Source organism: Cinclus cinclus, chromosome 1 (genome assembly GCF_963662255.1).
Source record: "Cinclus cinclus chromosome 1, bCinCin1.1, whole genome shotgun sequence".
Lineage (NCBI taxonomy): Eukaryota > Metazoa > Chordata > Aves > Passeriformes > Cinclidae > Cinclus > Cinclus cinclus.
This window is the reverse complement of record NC_085046.1, coordinates 49,796,950-49,813,596: the sequence shown is the minus strand read 5'-3', so window position 1 is coordinate 49,813,596 and position 16,647 is coordinate 49,796,950. Positions and strand designations below refer to the sequence as shown.

Here is a 16,647-nt window from a genome sequence, read left to right as displayed (position 1 = left end):
TTGGTATGAGAATCATGTTTTTAGGATGGTGGAGAAAGGATCAGAAAGTCTATAGATGCAGTATTTTCTTTAACTTTCAGCATCTCACAGGTACATAGACTGAAAATGGCCTATGATGAGAAGATTTTGCTGGAATGCTACTCTTTCCCTAACTATAGAATTAAATACAAAAATATAATATAAATTTGTACAATTAGCATTCATTTCAAAGGGGGTTATTTTCTCCAAAAAATACAAATTTAATTATGTATCTTTTAGGCTGTGATACAAATTTTAGTTTAAAGCCATGCATCAAGTTAGATTATCCAGACACAGAGCATCTCCTTGAAATATATTTTTTTTGCAAATTTTCTTCACTTTCCCTTTAAAAAGAAGAATAACTTTACTTTAAAACTTTAGGGATACTTCTATCCAGAAGACCAGACTTACAAACAAAGAAGCATTCTTGTGGAAGTTTTAAAAAATTCTGAATGGATAGTAGTCAAGGCACACAGTAGCAATATTGGCAATGTCATCAGGTGCCTCAGAATAAGAGAAAAAGTCTCCTAAGAATTTTATTTTATTTTATTTTATTTTATTTTATTTTATTTTAATATTTATTAATTTTGTAATATATATGCATATTTTATTTATAGTATTTATATAATGTTTTAAATTTTATATTATTATATTTTATATTTTATATTTTATTTTACAGTCTTTTTTGACAGACAGCTTTTGGGAAGTTATTCAAGCCTGACAGTTAAGAGATCTGAGAAATTTCTTCAAAGCAAAATTAAAGGAGAATTATACACACATGCTTGAAAATAGACTTGAACACAATATACAATTTAAGTACTGGAGAGGTTTTACTCTAATTCCTACTTTGCCCAGGTTTATTGGCAGAACCACTGAAGTTGCAAAGCATAATGGCATTAAAACTAAATTTCTTTATTTCTGTAACAGCAAGCTTTGGCTTATACAGATTTCATGGCTTGTAAAGTACAAAAGGACAAACAGAATAAATTCACAGCTTATAAAAGGCAGCTCATTCAACAAATTAAATTGTTTTATTCAGCAGAGAACAGAATGGACAACATCTTTTCCACTTTTTTTCTTTAAATTAGCCAATTTTATAAAAGAAAATAAATTTTATAAATTTGGATTGAAAGTTAAATTTGGTTGAAAGCACATTTTCTGTAAGAAAATTTATTCCTATCCATTCAGCTTTCTTAAAAATGCAGTCAAGTCAATTTGATATAACCTTGTAAAAAATCTATTAGATCATGTAAAAAAAAAATTCCAATTATTTATCAGCATTGTTAGTGATAATGAACATAGAGTAGAGTTCTTTCCCCAGTTTAACAGCCTTGCTGAATAGGAGTTTTATTATTAATTCAATCTAACCAGAAACCACAGCTGTACTGGAACATGTAGATCCTAATTTGGCACCCAAGAACTTTGAAGGGAATTAAAAGGGAGCTCTGGCTTTTTTATTTTGTGTGTAGAAAAAACAAATTAAATGAAACTTTTTGTTGTCTTTACTTCTGTCTGGTATCTTCATTTGTGAATGTTGTAACTGATAATCCATTCTCTTTAAACCCTTTCATCTGATCTTTTGCCAAAAGAATAGAATTTGCAGCCCAAAGATATATAAATTAATCTCAATAGGAAAGTCATAATCATACTACTTTATTAAAAATAGTTCATATATTATTAATCACACTCAATATTCAATAATAGTTATTAATTATATATTTGCCAAGGATGACCTGAAGAAATGTCTTGTAGGACTTAATGGACATTTGTAAAATTTCTAAACATGGTTTTCATCATACACTATAAACAGCACTGTAGGGCTTACAAAAGATCCATTTCTTTTTCAGCCATAAAATGTCACATAGATCTTAACCGCAGCATTATTAGTTCATTGCAAGAATTAATTGCCCCTCAAAATAATAATAAAAAATTTAAACTTCTCCACCTTTTTTAATCAAAATGCTGTTTCCATTAAAAAAAAAACATATAAACTGGAAAGCTGCAGAGTGCAAAGATTAATGCAATTGGTTGAGGGTCTGCTGATACTTTCTTCTGAAAGTCGAACTCCTACTCAACTTAGAAGGAAATGAACATGCTTAAAATTCAGGAAGATTAATTAGCAGTGCACACTTCTATTTGATATGGCTCCTTACTCTTTGGGAAGTGTAAGTGAATGTGTCTTCAATGTAAGACTACAAACAAATTGTGGACACCTTTTGCTTGCTATTTCAGCTCCTACTGAGGTTTCCTTTTCATTCGATGTTGGAAACGGGCCAGTGGAAATTGTGGTGAGATCTCCCAACCCCCTCAATGATGACCAGTGGCACCGGGTCAATGCTGAGAGGAATGTCAAGCAGGCCAGCCTGCAGGTGGACCAGTTACCCCTGGAGGTCAGGAAAGCTCCAACAGAAGGACACACACGGCTGGAATTGTACAGCCAGCTCTATGTTGGTAAGATGCAGAGGGGGCAGCTGGGCTTTGCACTCACAACGCTGAACGTTCTTTGCCTCATATCTTGCCAGCAGCCATTAGTGAATGTGGGAAACTGTGCTCCTCAAGCGTTTGCGTGACAGCAAAGGGGTGAAGAAAAAGAAAGAAAAAAATACAAACATGCCCTTAATTGGGGAAATACAAAGATCAACGAAAAAAAAAAAAATCATGTATTAGAAACTTGTCCTTCTTTTCTCTCTCCTCCTGCATCTCCTAGCTGAAAGTGCCTCCAGGAGACTTCAATGCCAAAGTCCTTTTTTGCTGAGAGTCTCTTCCCAGATGCACAAACACTTTTTCACCACAGAAGTGAAAGCATCTGCAGAGTTCTTGCCAGGACTGCATGTACCTGCAGTGCCCATCCTAGTCTCATCAGCACTTCCAGCCTCTTTAGATTTGATCATTGGCCATACTTTTAATTTACTGCTCTCACTGCAGTCTTTTCCCTTTAGTCCCGTGGATTATTTACTCGTTCAATGTACAAAAGCACCACAGTGTTACACAAATGCATTCCCTGGAACCAAGTTAGTCCAGCTGCTTTCTGGAGCTACTGCTATGTTTGGGGCAGGCTATTCCAGGAGCATTTGTATTTCTCCAATTGTTAGCCGCATGGCTACGAAGTGCTGACATGCCAAGTGTCATTAGCTGGAATGGGAACTGCATGAAATGTTGAGAAAAGAAACACTTTCATACCTCTCTGGATATCTGTTACAAGAAAAGAAAAAAAATCTTTTTTTCTCCATGTTAGTCAGCATTTAACAACTTGAATTAAAGTTATGTTTAAAGCCTTCATTGCCTTAGTAATCAGCCCAGTGTCACTGCAAACTGTGTATAATGTGTCACCAGATGTGCAGGTATTATTTGCAAGCTCAGATTGTCCTTTGCTGCTATAATCCTATAAATTGGAGTTTCAAAATAAGCTGAAATATGAAGTTTGTTTGAAAGAGGAACATTTGAACCTTTAAAAAATTACCAGGCCTTTTGCTGTAAACAGCAAGAGCTGGAATTTTTTTTTTCCTAGTCTGAGTTCTTTGACAATTCTAGATAATGATGATTTTATTTGTTAGTTTTGAATTGACTGTAACACCAGCAATGTTTTAAAATATATAGTACCTTTATTGCCAAAAAAAACTAATGTCACAATCTGAACCAGATTATTTTTCTTTCTGAATTACATCTATTTCATATAACTTGGTGATTGGAGCACATGTATCAGAGAACCACTGAAGAACTTTACCTGGAGTCAGACCTATGATGGAGTTGAGTTGGAGTGCCCAAAATGAATGCCTGAATATCGGGGCACTGGAGGGTAATGCTGTACAAGGCTTGTTTTGGTGTCTCCTTTTCCATTTTCTGTAGAAGAAATATCTATTTTTTGGGTGAGTAAGAGGCACAGAGGGATGATGACTTTGAGTCCAATGGGCTAGGACAATCACTAAGAGGAGAAAGAAGGTTTTTCATCTCTGCAGTATATATAAGTTTATGTTGAATGGAATCACGCCAGGACACCCTCGGCCATGTGCACTCAACAGAGACCAACCCTTGTCTACTCCTACTCAAAATCATCCAGTTACTGATACTCAGTTTGAAGCAGCCCTTTGGTTTGTATTTAGTCCTCTTCCCCACTCAGGCAAATATCAGCCTTTGTGCTGTGTAGTGATGAGCATTGAGATCTCCTCAGGAACTCTCTGACACCTAAAACACTACAATAATCAAAGAGAGGACGGTAGAGCAGAGAAGCATTCATTGTTATTTACTCGCATTTTTTAGTTTGGGTTTTTTTGATTGTTGTTTCTAATCCAGCCTCAGATAAGACTTTCCTACCTGAAATCACATATTTTTTCAGTGAGTGTTTACTAGGGATGATAAAGGACAGTTCTTATTAAATGCTATAAAAAACCATCTCAATCCAGATTGTCAAATGTAGTTTTTCAGTGTACCATCCTTCAGTCTGTACTCTGATAAGTATTAAATACTATGCATGATGTTTCTTGGAAATTCATGTGAATATTTCCTACTGTAACTGAGAATGTGGATTTGACTTCTTTCTTTGCCCATTGTGGCTTTGAAAAATGTAACACTGCATAACATATTATGTCATTATTATTATTTACATCCACCACTACTAATCATTAGGAAAGAAAGGTTACACCTTAGCAGTTGAGCTAAACCCATTTTTTCCAATGTTATCTTTAAAAATATTGAATTTTAAATGAAAGGAAATATTACAGTGAAGATTGAACCTCAAATGTCTAATCAGTATAAAGCAAGCACTGATTAAAAACTACTATTTATGCTTGTTAATGGTATGATATCAAAGGGTTAGGTTTCACTGATTTATTGTCATTAGGACAAGGCAATTCCTTGCCTTTATAAAGAAGTTACCACAGGCTTAACAGGATACTTCATGTGAAGCAACAGCAACAAAAGCCATTCGGTGTTGTCTCACAGTTCAACATTCTCTCTCAGGTGCTGCAGGAGGCCAGCAGGGCTTCCTGGGCTGCATTCGTTCCCTGAGGATGAATGGAGTGACTCTGGACCTGGAAGAGAGAGCGAAGGTCACGCCCGGGGTGAAGCCTGGCTGTTCCGGCCACTGCACAAGCTATGGGATGTACTGTGCCAACGGTGGGAAATGTGTGGAGAAATACAATGGGTATTCCTGTGACTGCTCCAAAACTGCCTACGATGGGCCATTCTGCATAAAAGGTAAATGCCTCAGTGCAAGAGGTGGAGTAGGGGAGAACTATTTGCCTGAGGAAGAAAAACCACAATGGAATCGATGTTTCAGCTTCATTAGACAAACAAGTAAATCCTGTTAAATACTTCTTGCTAGTAAGCCAAATTATACACCTATGTGTATATTTTAAATGTGATCATTTAAAACCACACCTCTTATGAGGACTACATGTTACCTGTTTAAATCAAATCACACAAAAACAAAATGCACCAGGAATTCTTGTAGTAGTAGCAGGTATGGCAGAGGGTATTCCACAGTCTTGAGCTTTGTTCTTTGAGAACCACAAATGCCAACTAGCACAATGTCATGGTAACTTCTTTAGAAGAAAAATATGGATTTAAAGAAAAGCTACCTAGTCATTCAGACATGTAAACATAATGTTTGAATCGAATATCTTATATACTGGGTGGCCAGCATTTGGCTTAAGAATTTTATCCATCCGTAAGTATATGAAGTATTTTAGTACCTCAGACTCGGTTAGGGATTGAACCTGCTAGGATAAGGAAATACACAGAGCTCCCACATTTATGTCAGTCCTTTGGAAAGGCTTAAAGTATGTTCTGGATTTTCAAAAGCAATGATTGTAAGAGAACAATGTACTGTGGATGCACAGGTCTACATGAGTAAAAAAGGCAAGGAGCATGGGAAAGAGGGATCCAACAACAAAAATTGAGAAGAAAAGTACTAATGTATTTTTTCTTGTTTGACTGCCTAATATACTGCTTTTCATAATAATTTTAAAAGCTTTCTCAAAGTTTCAGCTAAAAATGTGAAGGCTCTTCCTATCAGTATCCTGGATGGTAAAGAAACCTCATAAAGTGCTCATCTGCTTTTACATTCCTCTCTGAACCAGGAATCCTGCAGGCAGCCTAGGTCACCAGACACCAGAGTTCCCTAATGAAGGTATTTTGGCAGTAGGGGACAGGACCTGGCCCTTGATGTTCTGGTTTTCAACCCTTTCTTAACATCTCAGGGGTTTTTTCTAAGTCAAAATCTGAGAATTATTTTGCAAATATCCATACCCTGCTCTATTTTAGCCACATTTACAGGAAGCATTAAGTTTATAACAGAAATAGGCAGTCTTTTTACCTGAAGCTGTGTTATGGACTGCATTTCCTCCCCACACACTTCAGCCACTTTCACTTATATCCATTAATATAATCTGTTTATTTATATCTGTTTGACACTGTCACAGCAAAGTTTTGTCCACTGCTGATGTTGCTCAAACTGGACCACCCTCTTCTAAAACCCAAGGGATTGTATCAGCAGTGGAGAGACAGGGAACGTCCAAGTTTGGATCAAAGCCAATTTTATTGCGTATACAAGGCATTTATATAGGGTTTTATTTATATGGCACTTATATAGGGTTTCTATTTTTGGTTGCAATTTCCTACTGGTTACACATTCTTCATGACACCATGTCACCTGGTAACATCATCTTTCACGTGTTTCTTGGTCACTTCTTGCCCAGGGAGCGGTTATCTGTGCCTGTCTCTTCCATGGTTTCTGCTCAATCAGGCTGAAGATATCAAGCCCCTTTATCAGTACCATTGTACTCTCTGTTTTATTCCTTATAGGAATGTTTTCATATCACCAAATATTCATATCGCTAGATATGGGTGAATAAAACATGCTCTGGCATGATTATTTTATAAATTCCAATAAATATTATGTATTTCTAGTGCAGCAGAAGGGAAGCAGCTGCTTCTTTAGGTAATGGCTTCCACTGTGCTTACATGCAGGAATTTCATCAGCTTTCACCATGCTGTGTTGCTTCAAAATCAAATTATAAAACATGTCCATTCAGTTCAGGACTGTACATACAGCAACTCGTGAGAAAGTGAATACAGCAATCTCAGTTAATTTTGCAAATGGTTTGTCATGAATAATGGTAATGCATGTTTAGTATTTCTGTTCATTAATGCAGTTATTTGGTAGAGGAAACCCATTCAGGCTGGAATTGGGTCAATTTCTTATTGCATGCCCTATTCACTGAATTCACTTTATAGCTTTTTCTGTATTGCCAGAACTCATCACACTGACTTTCATTTGTGAGGGTTTTGTTCCTCTTATGGATAGGTAATCCCCAACTTTCCACCAAAACCAGCTCTAAGCTAAAGTGTTTAGTTTTTCCTGGATGTGGAGCTAGCAGAATAAAAACATACCAATAGGGGAATAATTGAGCACCTAGCACAGGCAAACCCTGGTTTTGATTAGCCTGTAAGCCCTCCCATAGCAACAACAGTAATATCATACTATGTTATACTCCTCTTCTTATCAGTCTCCCAGTGCAGCCAAGGGCTCAGAGCTGTAACAGGGATACTTTGGGCATACAGTGAAACTTGCTGTGAGCTGGTGTTCATGCCATACAGTGTTCTGCCATTTAAACATGACATCAGATCTCTGCTTTTAATGTCAAATCTGTTCCAGGCTAAAAATGGCTCTCTAAAGGTTTTAGATCTTATATACAAGGTGGAAATTGCCAATTTCCTATCTATTAGTGCTGAAGACTGCTGTACTACTCTAGAATAACCCCAAGTGTGATTTAGTGTGGGTGAGTTCAGGACACTTCCTACAGAAAGAATAATGGGTTGCTGGGGAAAAATCTAGAGTATAAATTACACAAAATAGACTGAGTTTGGGGCATCCTATGATATAAATAAATGTAAAATCTCTCTAATAAACAGTGCTGATAACGAGATCTTTAGAACAATTCATTTACAGCCCATTACACTTACATTGTCAATTTAACTTGTATTAAGCCTTTTAAATCAAGTAAAGTGCTGGAACAACTTATGTGTGCTGTCAAGCTTCCTAGACTTGTGAAGGAAGGGAGTCCTACATTTTATTACTAATAGCAGCTCCTGGAATCTTGTACTGTGTCCTCTTGGTCTATGAGACAAGAATGAATGTATTTTCTAGAAACAAAGGGTAAACATATATAGCAACTGCAAAAAAAGTAATGGCAAAACAGCCAAATATATTTCTGTTAAAAACTATTTTTTAAATTTATAAAAATTTGAAAGGTTTTCAAATAAAAAGGATGCCCTAAATTATATTTTAATAAATTTTTCATTAATGCTTCAACACTTTCCCCTCTGTAAAAGAGATGAAACATCTATGAACATGTTTTCAAATACTGTTTGGTCTGTTTTCAATGAAATTTTTTCCTTATAATGACAGAATTGAACACTGCTCTGTCACTTTTATAACCTGCACCACAATATGCTGTTTGTTGCTGTAATGCTGGGTAAGTCTAATACGAGGCAAACAATAATATTTTCCTTCATCACTTTCAATAAGAATTTACATTGGTTGCCAGAAAAATAACATGGTTAGTATTTTGCAGGATAGACTAAGGTTAAATTTCATTATTTCACTCCTCTGAGTGAATATTCCAGGCCAAATAGGTCTGTTCATTTGATAATCAGTAGTGTCTGACATCCCATTCAAACCAATATGAGATATTACAAACAATATGCCACTCAGAGGGAAAGGTGGCACAATGTAACCCTTGCAATATAGCACAGACTTCTCTTCCCATTGATTTTTATTTGCCACTGGCAACTTTCCTTATCCAAAAGTTTCATTTGGATATTGAAATCACATGCCTGCAATGAACTTTTTGGTGTTGGCTACATTCTGAAAGTGCTTGCAGAAGAGATGGAAAAATCAAAGGAAGAAAAACATTGCTATAAGGGAATCACCAATCATACAGTGTGTCATCAGTAATTAACACACATCACAATAAAAGCAGGCCTTGCATGTTGTGGATTCTTTTACTAATGAAATCTGTCATTAGAGACACTGACTGATGAGTGACAAGAAACTGTCTCCAGCTTTATTAGTAGCACATCACAATGAGAATTATGTTGTAGTGGCCTGGAAATTAGACTGTTTTTTTACAAGGACAAAAAGAAGTATGAAAATACAGTCTGACATCTATTTTAACTGTGTTTTTCTTTGTATTTGAGACATATGCGGTTGGTTTTACTTCTTTCATTGCTCAGAGAAATTGCTTTGAGGAATTGCTGCTGTTTCTGCCGTCCTGCAGATTGCTTTCTGACCTTTCCCTGTCCTTTGTTTAAGCATAAATTATCTTTTTTTTTCACCCACAGCTGTCCTATCACCATAAAAGCATTTCTGAGAAAACAATTAATTTTCATTCCCCTAAAACACAAACTTTTTCCTTCCTTAAAAAAAAAAAAAGACAAAGTCAAATGCAGGGCATGTGGCAGCATTCTGATGCGGGAAGTACCCCAGGGAGAAAACATTCCTCCTTTGGTATTGAAATTATTGAAATGCAGTGGAACAAGAGTAGGAGAAGAAATCCCACCCACAAGGAGCGAGGAAAAACAACATTTAAAAAAAAAATTAAAAAAAAAATTTAAAAAACTGGTGCTATGACTCATATGCCTTCAGGTATGTTGGAAGGGTAAATTCAAAGCTTTCCAGCTTCTCTGAAATTACGCAATTTGCATTAACAAACAGCAAGGAGACGCTGTACTCCTTTTTCTTCTTTGGAGTAAAGCTCAGATTCTCAGTGTGAATTCTTGCAATCCTTAAGACAATCCCCAAAATGAGCTCCTTCATGTCTGTTTTTAATATTTGTATGAACCCTGAAAGCATTTACATGTTGTATTGTCACAGTCAGATTTCTTTTCCTGTTCCCTTCTATGTCTCAAAGCGATAAATAACTTTTTACTAGGCCGAATGGATGCAAGATACAATGAGGAGGCAGCAGCTCTGCACCCTTCCACCAACTCTCACACTGATACTCAATCACCTCCAAATTCCTGGTTGTACTCATTCAATTCTCTTTATTTGCTGGTTGGAAAAACATTGCATTGTTTTGCTGAAAGAAACGTTGAGGTGATTGTTAGAGTGTTTTAAGGTAATTAACGTCTTAGTTTTCATAGTTCAGAATCAAAAAACCCAGAAAATCAAGGCAACATTCCCTCACAGACCCCAAAAACTTCTGCTATTTGCAACATGATTGTGATCTGTTAGCTGAAAGTCACTTGGGAAATTTTCTTCAGGTTGTTGATGTTAAGCTCCCACTCCGGTAAGTCTGAATGCTGCAGTCAGGCTTTTTTACCTGTAGATCATACTTCAGGACTCTGGTTTTAGCCTCTTTTCGTTAAATATGCATACTCACAAAAAATAGATATACTTTCTAAAGCTATTCCATTTTTCAATCCTGTCAATATTGCCTTATTAAGCATTCACAGTTATGCTCTGGTGCTTTGAAAGTAGCACTTCAGTGCAAGAACTCTTTAATCAGAAATAAACCCCAATGTTTTTCTTTTTAAAGAAAAACAAACCTCCTTATATATCTTAAATATATTTAAGATATATATATATTAAATATATCTTAAAGATATATCAACCTGATCATAAAATGATTATCAACTTGATCATATTATTGCTAGCTAATTTATCATCCAAAATAAACTACTTATAAAAAAACACTTTCCTTATTTTATATACAGAAAGCAAATAAGTCAGGGGAATAAGTTGAAAAGAAAAATACTTAGTCCTGGCTCAGAAGATGTGATAAAGTTTCTTGGTCAGACAACTCAAATAGACCTGCTTTAGTGTCACTGCTCACTGAATGCAGATGTTTTATGAAAGTTAAGTAGAGCAGCCTCAGCAACATTGCTGGCCACTGCATGCCTGTGCAAAGACAACTGAGGGGTTTGAGTTCTCACACCAGGCAATATTTATATGTCTGCATTCTGCTGAAGTAGTTTTGGCACCTCACGAGATGACTGGGCATTTATTCTTACAATAGCTCTGTGATGTGAGAAGACGTTTTTATCATGATAATGCAGAAAGCAAATGAAATAATGAGGGAAGGAAGGATCTACTGACATGTAAAGTGGGTATCTGTAGTACAGGAAGAAATTAAAGCCAGGTCTCATCTATCAACATTTTTGCTCTGAACACTGTGCAATCAGCAAATGACAGTCTCTAATATTTCTCAAATGGGTCTTTCAAAGATGGAAGTTTTCTTCTGAGGTTACCTAAAGAGCACCTCCATAGAATCCCTGGCAGGAAATTATGAAATCTGGTCTGTTGTTAACACTTAACATCACATTTTCTTCATCCAATTTTATTTGATGGTGGCAGGTAAAATGTTGGTGTTTAATTTTTTTTCTTTTTAACCATTACGGATATTTCCAGTAGAAAGGGAGCTGATTTGTCATTTAGATTCAACAGAAAATACATGTCACCTGTTGCCATTCCCTTACTTACTCTGAGGCTGTTGTTCCAAACATCAGATCAAATATTTATAATACTTCCAAATCAGTACAGAATCAACTGCAACTTTCCTGATATTTTTAGGCTTTCTGTGGCATGCACACTTCTGTCCAAGTTTAGAAAGGTAGAATAAAGCCTTGCTTTGCAAGGCTAGTACAAAAGTAGATTCATAGCTCAGCCTTGTTTAAGCATATCAAACCGCTTCCTGGCAGAATCTACCTGTTGGCATCAATTAGGGAGGCTTGAAAGTAATGAATCAGATGGCTAAACCCCATCTCCTCTGGCACTCATACTGTTCTACTGAAGGTAGCAGGAATATTTGAATGGGTTTATGATCACAACCCATAGTTTCACTGGTGCACATTATTTTGCATATCACCCTGTTCTGAGAGCCATTTGTTCAACAAAGCTTGTTTTATACTGAGTACTGATACGTTCATATAGGAGAAGCAAGTCCTCACTAGGTTTGTATTCTATTAATATCCACAAGCAATTGCTGTACTTTGGTGTAAAGTTCCAACATGCATCACAGATTATTAGAGTAAGAGCAGCTAGAATATGAGACTTGAGGATACAGAATAGCTTTAAATCCCCACTTCCTGATTTCACACACTATGTACCTGAAAGTAGAATAAGATGTTCAGTGACCTAACTAGATAAAAGGTAAGCATTATCACCTTCAGAGCTTTCAAACTCTCTCACAGATCAACAGTTGTGAGATCCTGACCCTTTACTGGTATCCTATGACCAGAAAATATCTCAGCAAAAAAGTTTTAGTCTTTGTGACTGCAGTCTGGAAGTAGCAGCAATTTTAGGTGCTCCTGAGCAAAATTTTTGGCATAAGATGAAAAAGCAAGTAATCTGTATTGAATATTTATAACTACATGTAAAATCAAAAAAACAAAGAGGTTATTCAGCCATCTATCTTGTTTGAAGAACCTTTGTACATGCATCAAGGGTTAGAATGTATCCAGTGACTGTCCTTGCTTAGGATTTTGAAAAAGCTGCTTTTCACACCCAGAACTCCATGCAGGGAAGTGCTATCATTGAGCACTGGCAAACAGCACCACAGACTGATATTTTTTTTAGTTTACCGTGTCTGAGCAGGGCCAAGGAGGCATTTATGGCATCCAGGTGGGATATGCTTACATATGTAGTAAGTCAGCTTTGTGGAACAAATAGGAGAGAGTCTCTTCTTTCTCCATTTCTCATGTCCTTTATAATTGCCAGGATTTTGTCTCCAGCTTCTGTAAGGTAGGTATACCCTGTAATGCCCATTAAATAAATAACCAGCACTACTTCCTCCTTGGTCTCCAAGTAAAAGGTGACAGAAATCAGGTCCAGTTTACTTGAAAAAAAAATGAGATGAAAGTTTGAGTCAGTGAGAACTGTCCTACAAAAGAAGGGAGGTTCCACTTCTTACAATGCCACTCTTGTAAAAGTCCTGTGTTTGAATGGGGCGGGGAGGGTTAGGGTTTTGGTTTGGGGATATTTTTTGGTAGCTCCACAGATCTGCAGCTTCTTTATTTATTAGAAATAATATCTGGTACTTGATTCATGACAATTCCTATTAACATTCTCATCCCAACTGTCAGCATAGAGCCAACTCAATTGCTGTAAAGACTGCTGAGCTCTGTATCTCCAATATATATGCACCCAGACAGAAAATCTTGCTGTAGTTGCGTTCAGCCACACCTATGCTATGCTGGCAGGGTTTTTCAGAGTTGAGGAAAAGGTCATGGAGAAAGAAGACAAGTTCTCTATGTGTCCGTGTGGCTAACAGGATCATTATCACTACCTAAGACCAGAACCAACACTGACGTTTCACTGATGTAAAAAGCAGTAGAGAAGAATCAGATTCCTACTTACATTTTCTTAGGTCTACAGCAGCAGTGCAGAAATGTCATGAGACTCTGCAAGTTTTGTAAGAGAAATGGGTATTTTTGTTTCTGTTTGCTTTTTTCCTCCAGTCTTTCAAAACTGCCAATCCCAGACAGAACAAGAGTGTACAAAAATAAAAGTAGCTGAGTGGGAAGAGGAGGATGACTGTGGACATGACCAAAGAATCATAACCTTCAAAATAACATTCTATTCTGGATACACGTGCATTTTCTGTGGAAGTTTTGGATCACCTTTCCAAATTAAAGCTGGACAATTTTGTAGCATGTGCAATTCACGCTGGGGGACGTGCTTGATAAAATTGTTTCTAACTATCCACAATTCCTTGTTCTGGGTTCCACTACAAAGCCAGCCCAAAGTGTTTGCATTTGAAAAGTCTGTCAACAGAGAGTGACTGCACTGTATATTGGTGTAAAAATAGGTATTACTTTCTGAAGAAAACAAATCTGTTACAACCACATTCGTTTCCCTAAGGCCTCTGCCTTGAAAGGGTGGTTTGCAGAGCAACCTTTACCGTGCCTTATGCCTGATGTCCAAAAGTCATCTTTTCAGGCAGTATTCCAAATATTACAGAAAAAAAAAAGAGTTGTGCATGGAAACTTCCCTCATATTTCAGCAGCAGGGTCTGGACTGCATTTGTCCCCCTTTATTCAGGGAGCTTGAATGGTTTTCTGGATGAAGAACTTCCATACTCCTAGCACAACTTCTGGAAGATACTATACTTGTGACCTCCAGTGTATATGTCAAGGTCACCACATGTGACCTAAAAAGTAGGTAACTTTGTTGGTTAGTCCTCAGCAATTCCAAGTCATTGTAAACCTGAATTCAAGATAGAGAAAAATATCTTTTAGCTATTTTTTGTATGTTCTAATAGTTTAAACAGCCTGGTCCTGTAACTTGCTGAGTACTTTGCAGTCCTGGTGCAAGAATTTCAGTTTCTTTCAGTAAAGAGCATAATCATGCGCATCAACTGCTTTGATGAGCTGGGACTTGAGAGAATTCAGTATATTCCTACTGATGCCCCAATACACTCACAAAGCCAAAGCAAAGCTTCCTCTTATCGTGCCTTTTAAAAGAGGTGATGTGCACGTGAGGAGAATTTCAAGATTTATTACAACACCCTGTATGCCTGTAATAATACAGCTACATTGAAAATTATTTCCTCAGCGCAAATCAAGTTAAACATACATTCTTTGCTCCATCATGAAACCCTTTTGGAATGCAAAGTCACAGAGTACAGTATTGAGAGTTGGAAAGAGCCCACAAGGATAATCTAATTCACCTTACAGAACTGCAGAATAATCTGAATACCATTTCAGAGAGCACCATTTATTTAAAGCTTTCTTTGTAGTAATGAACATTTAACATAGCAATTTATAACATTTACAGCTCTGGAAAAATGCTTCACATGCTTTCCAGTTCAGCCCCAGAGCAGTGCTGAGGTCAGGACTGAAGGTCCCAGTATTCCCAGAGCGTGAAACCCTGGGTAAGCACAGCGCCAAGCAATTCCGAAGATTACTCCTAAAATGAAAGGGGCGACAAGCAGTAAACGGGCTGGAGGCAAACATAATTGTGCATCAGTGTGCAGAGTGTGTGTGCAGAGCCTCCATGGGGGCTGCAGTCACCAACAGCAGTGGCAGTGGCAGGACCCGGCACGGCAGGCAGCTCTGCCAGCGTAATTGATAGGGCTCTGCCCCAGAAGCAGCTCGCGTGAACCAGAAGCAGGGGCTGAAGAATAAATTAGTGGTCACAGGGATATTTTCAGGCCCATACTCCAAATACTTGAAGCTGCTGCTTTAGATTTTTGTGTGCTAGCGCCTGTTTCTCACACCACTGTTAATGGCATAGGGCATCACGAGCTGGGGGAGTTTTTTTCCTGACAGGATCCTTCACTTTTAATCCAGGAGCACTAAAGTTGAGACTACTGCAAAATATAGTTGTTAAATGAAATTACTTCTCCCATAAATTCTTTGGGATGGTTTAACTTTTCTCCCATAAAATTGCAGTTATAAATCCATCAGAATGATGGAATTAATGATAGCACTTCAGGACCACAGATTGAGTCTGTGTTTTATATGTCCATTTAGTGACAGCAACTGTGCTATTTTGAATTTAGGAGAATTTTTATATGATAGCAAGAAAATATAAAGGTTTTCCATCATTAGATTTAACAAAATTCTGAAAAGAATCATCAATATAATTTTACAATTTTACCTATCCTCTTACCTATTTTCTGCTCAGCTGCTCTGAATGAATTCCCCAGGGTCATTCCCTACTTGCTTTGTGTCTGTGCAAAGCTTCAAAAATAGCCATGTTCTTTCATGTGTTTTGAGATAAAGCCTTTGCTTAGAATTATGTGAAGACTCAAAATGCTTAAGCAGAATAAAAATAAATTTCTTGTTTAAATGGGCAATTTTGCACAAAACTGTGGCAATTTTGCATCATGTAGAAAGGCAGTAGACAATGAAAGACCTTTTCTTAAAAGTCTGTTTATGGCTTTAAGCATTTCTTATAGCCCTTCGTTGAATACAGTACTCATGTGATTATGATTGTTTTAGTCATTATTTAATATCTTACAAAATATAACTTGAAATGTAAATGAAACACACCTTCTTAATCAAGTTCATATATAATTTAAAAATTTCCTTTCACAATGTTGTCCCAGACAACACAGCTGATCCAGTACCATGATGTCTCTAAATGTATGACTGCCATAGGAAGTAAGCCAAGTGATTCCCAGTGGAGTAGATGACACCAGTGGTGGCCAATTGTGCAGTAATTCCTGTAGGAAGTTATCAAAGTCGGACATTACTGCAAGAACATCAGCCTGGAATTATGATTTATGATTTATGAATTATGATGTTGAGGCAGAGGCAGGACCACATTATTATGGGAGAACTACTAGCACTCTTTCAGCTAAAAGTATTAGTTCTGTCAAAAGTAGGTTTATTTTCTGTTCAGAGTGTTGGAAGACCACATCTTGTCACACATTTTTTTGAAAACTATAGCACCTTCTGGGATCTACAGATCATATATCTCTTTCCTCTTGTTCCCAGCTGAGTCAAACCCCCTAGTTAATTTTATCTCCCATAAGGGCATCCTTGGATGGATGTTATGGAGTTCTCATGAAGGATTGTGCTAGCCCTGGATAACTTTCGAGCATTGGATCCAATCCTTTTAGGGGCTGGAATTGTCATCATTCCTTTGGGAGGTCCTTCCAAATCCACTCAAGTTTGCTGGTC

The 16,647-nt window shown here is 37.1% G+C and overlaps 1 protein-coding gene across 1 annotated transcript in view; it reads left to right on the top strand.

The window, feature by feature from the left end:
- Positions 1–16,647, top strand: part of CNTNAP2 (contactin associated protein 2) — a 1,050,597-nt gene that overhangs the window by 965,188 nt on the left and 68,762 nt on the right. Inside the window, exons 17-18 of the mRNA XM_062510213.1 lie at positions 2,251–2,469; positions 4,975–5,211. Coding sequence (XP_062366197.1) covers positions 2,251–2,469; positions 4,975–5,211 — 456 coding nt within the window. The remainder of the gene's footprint in view (positions 1–2,250; positions 2,470–4,974; positions 5,212–16,647) is intronic.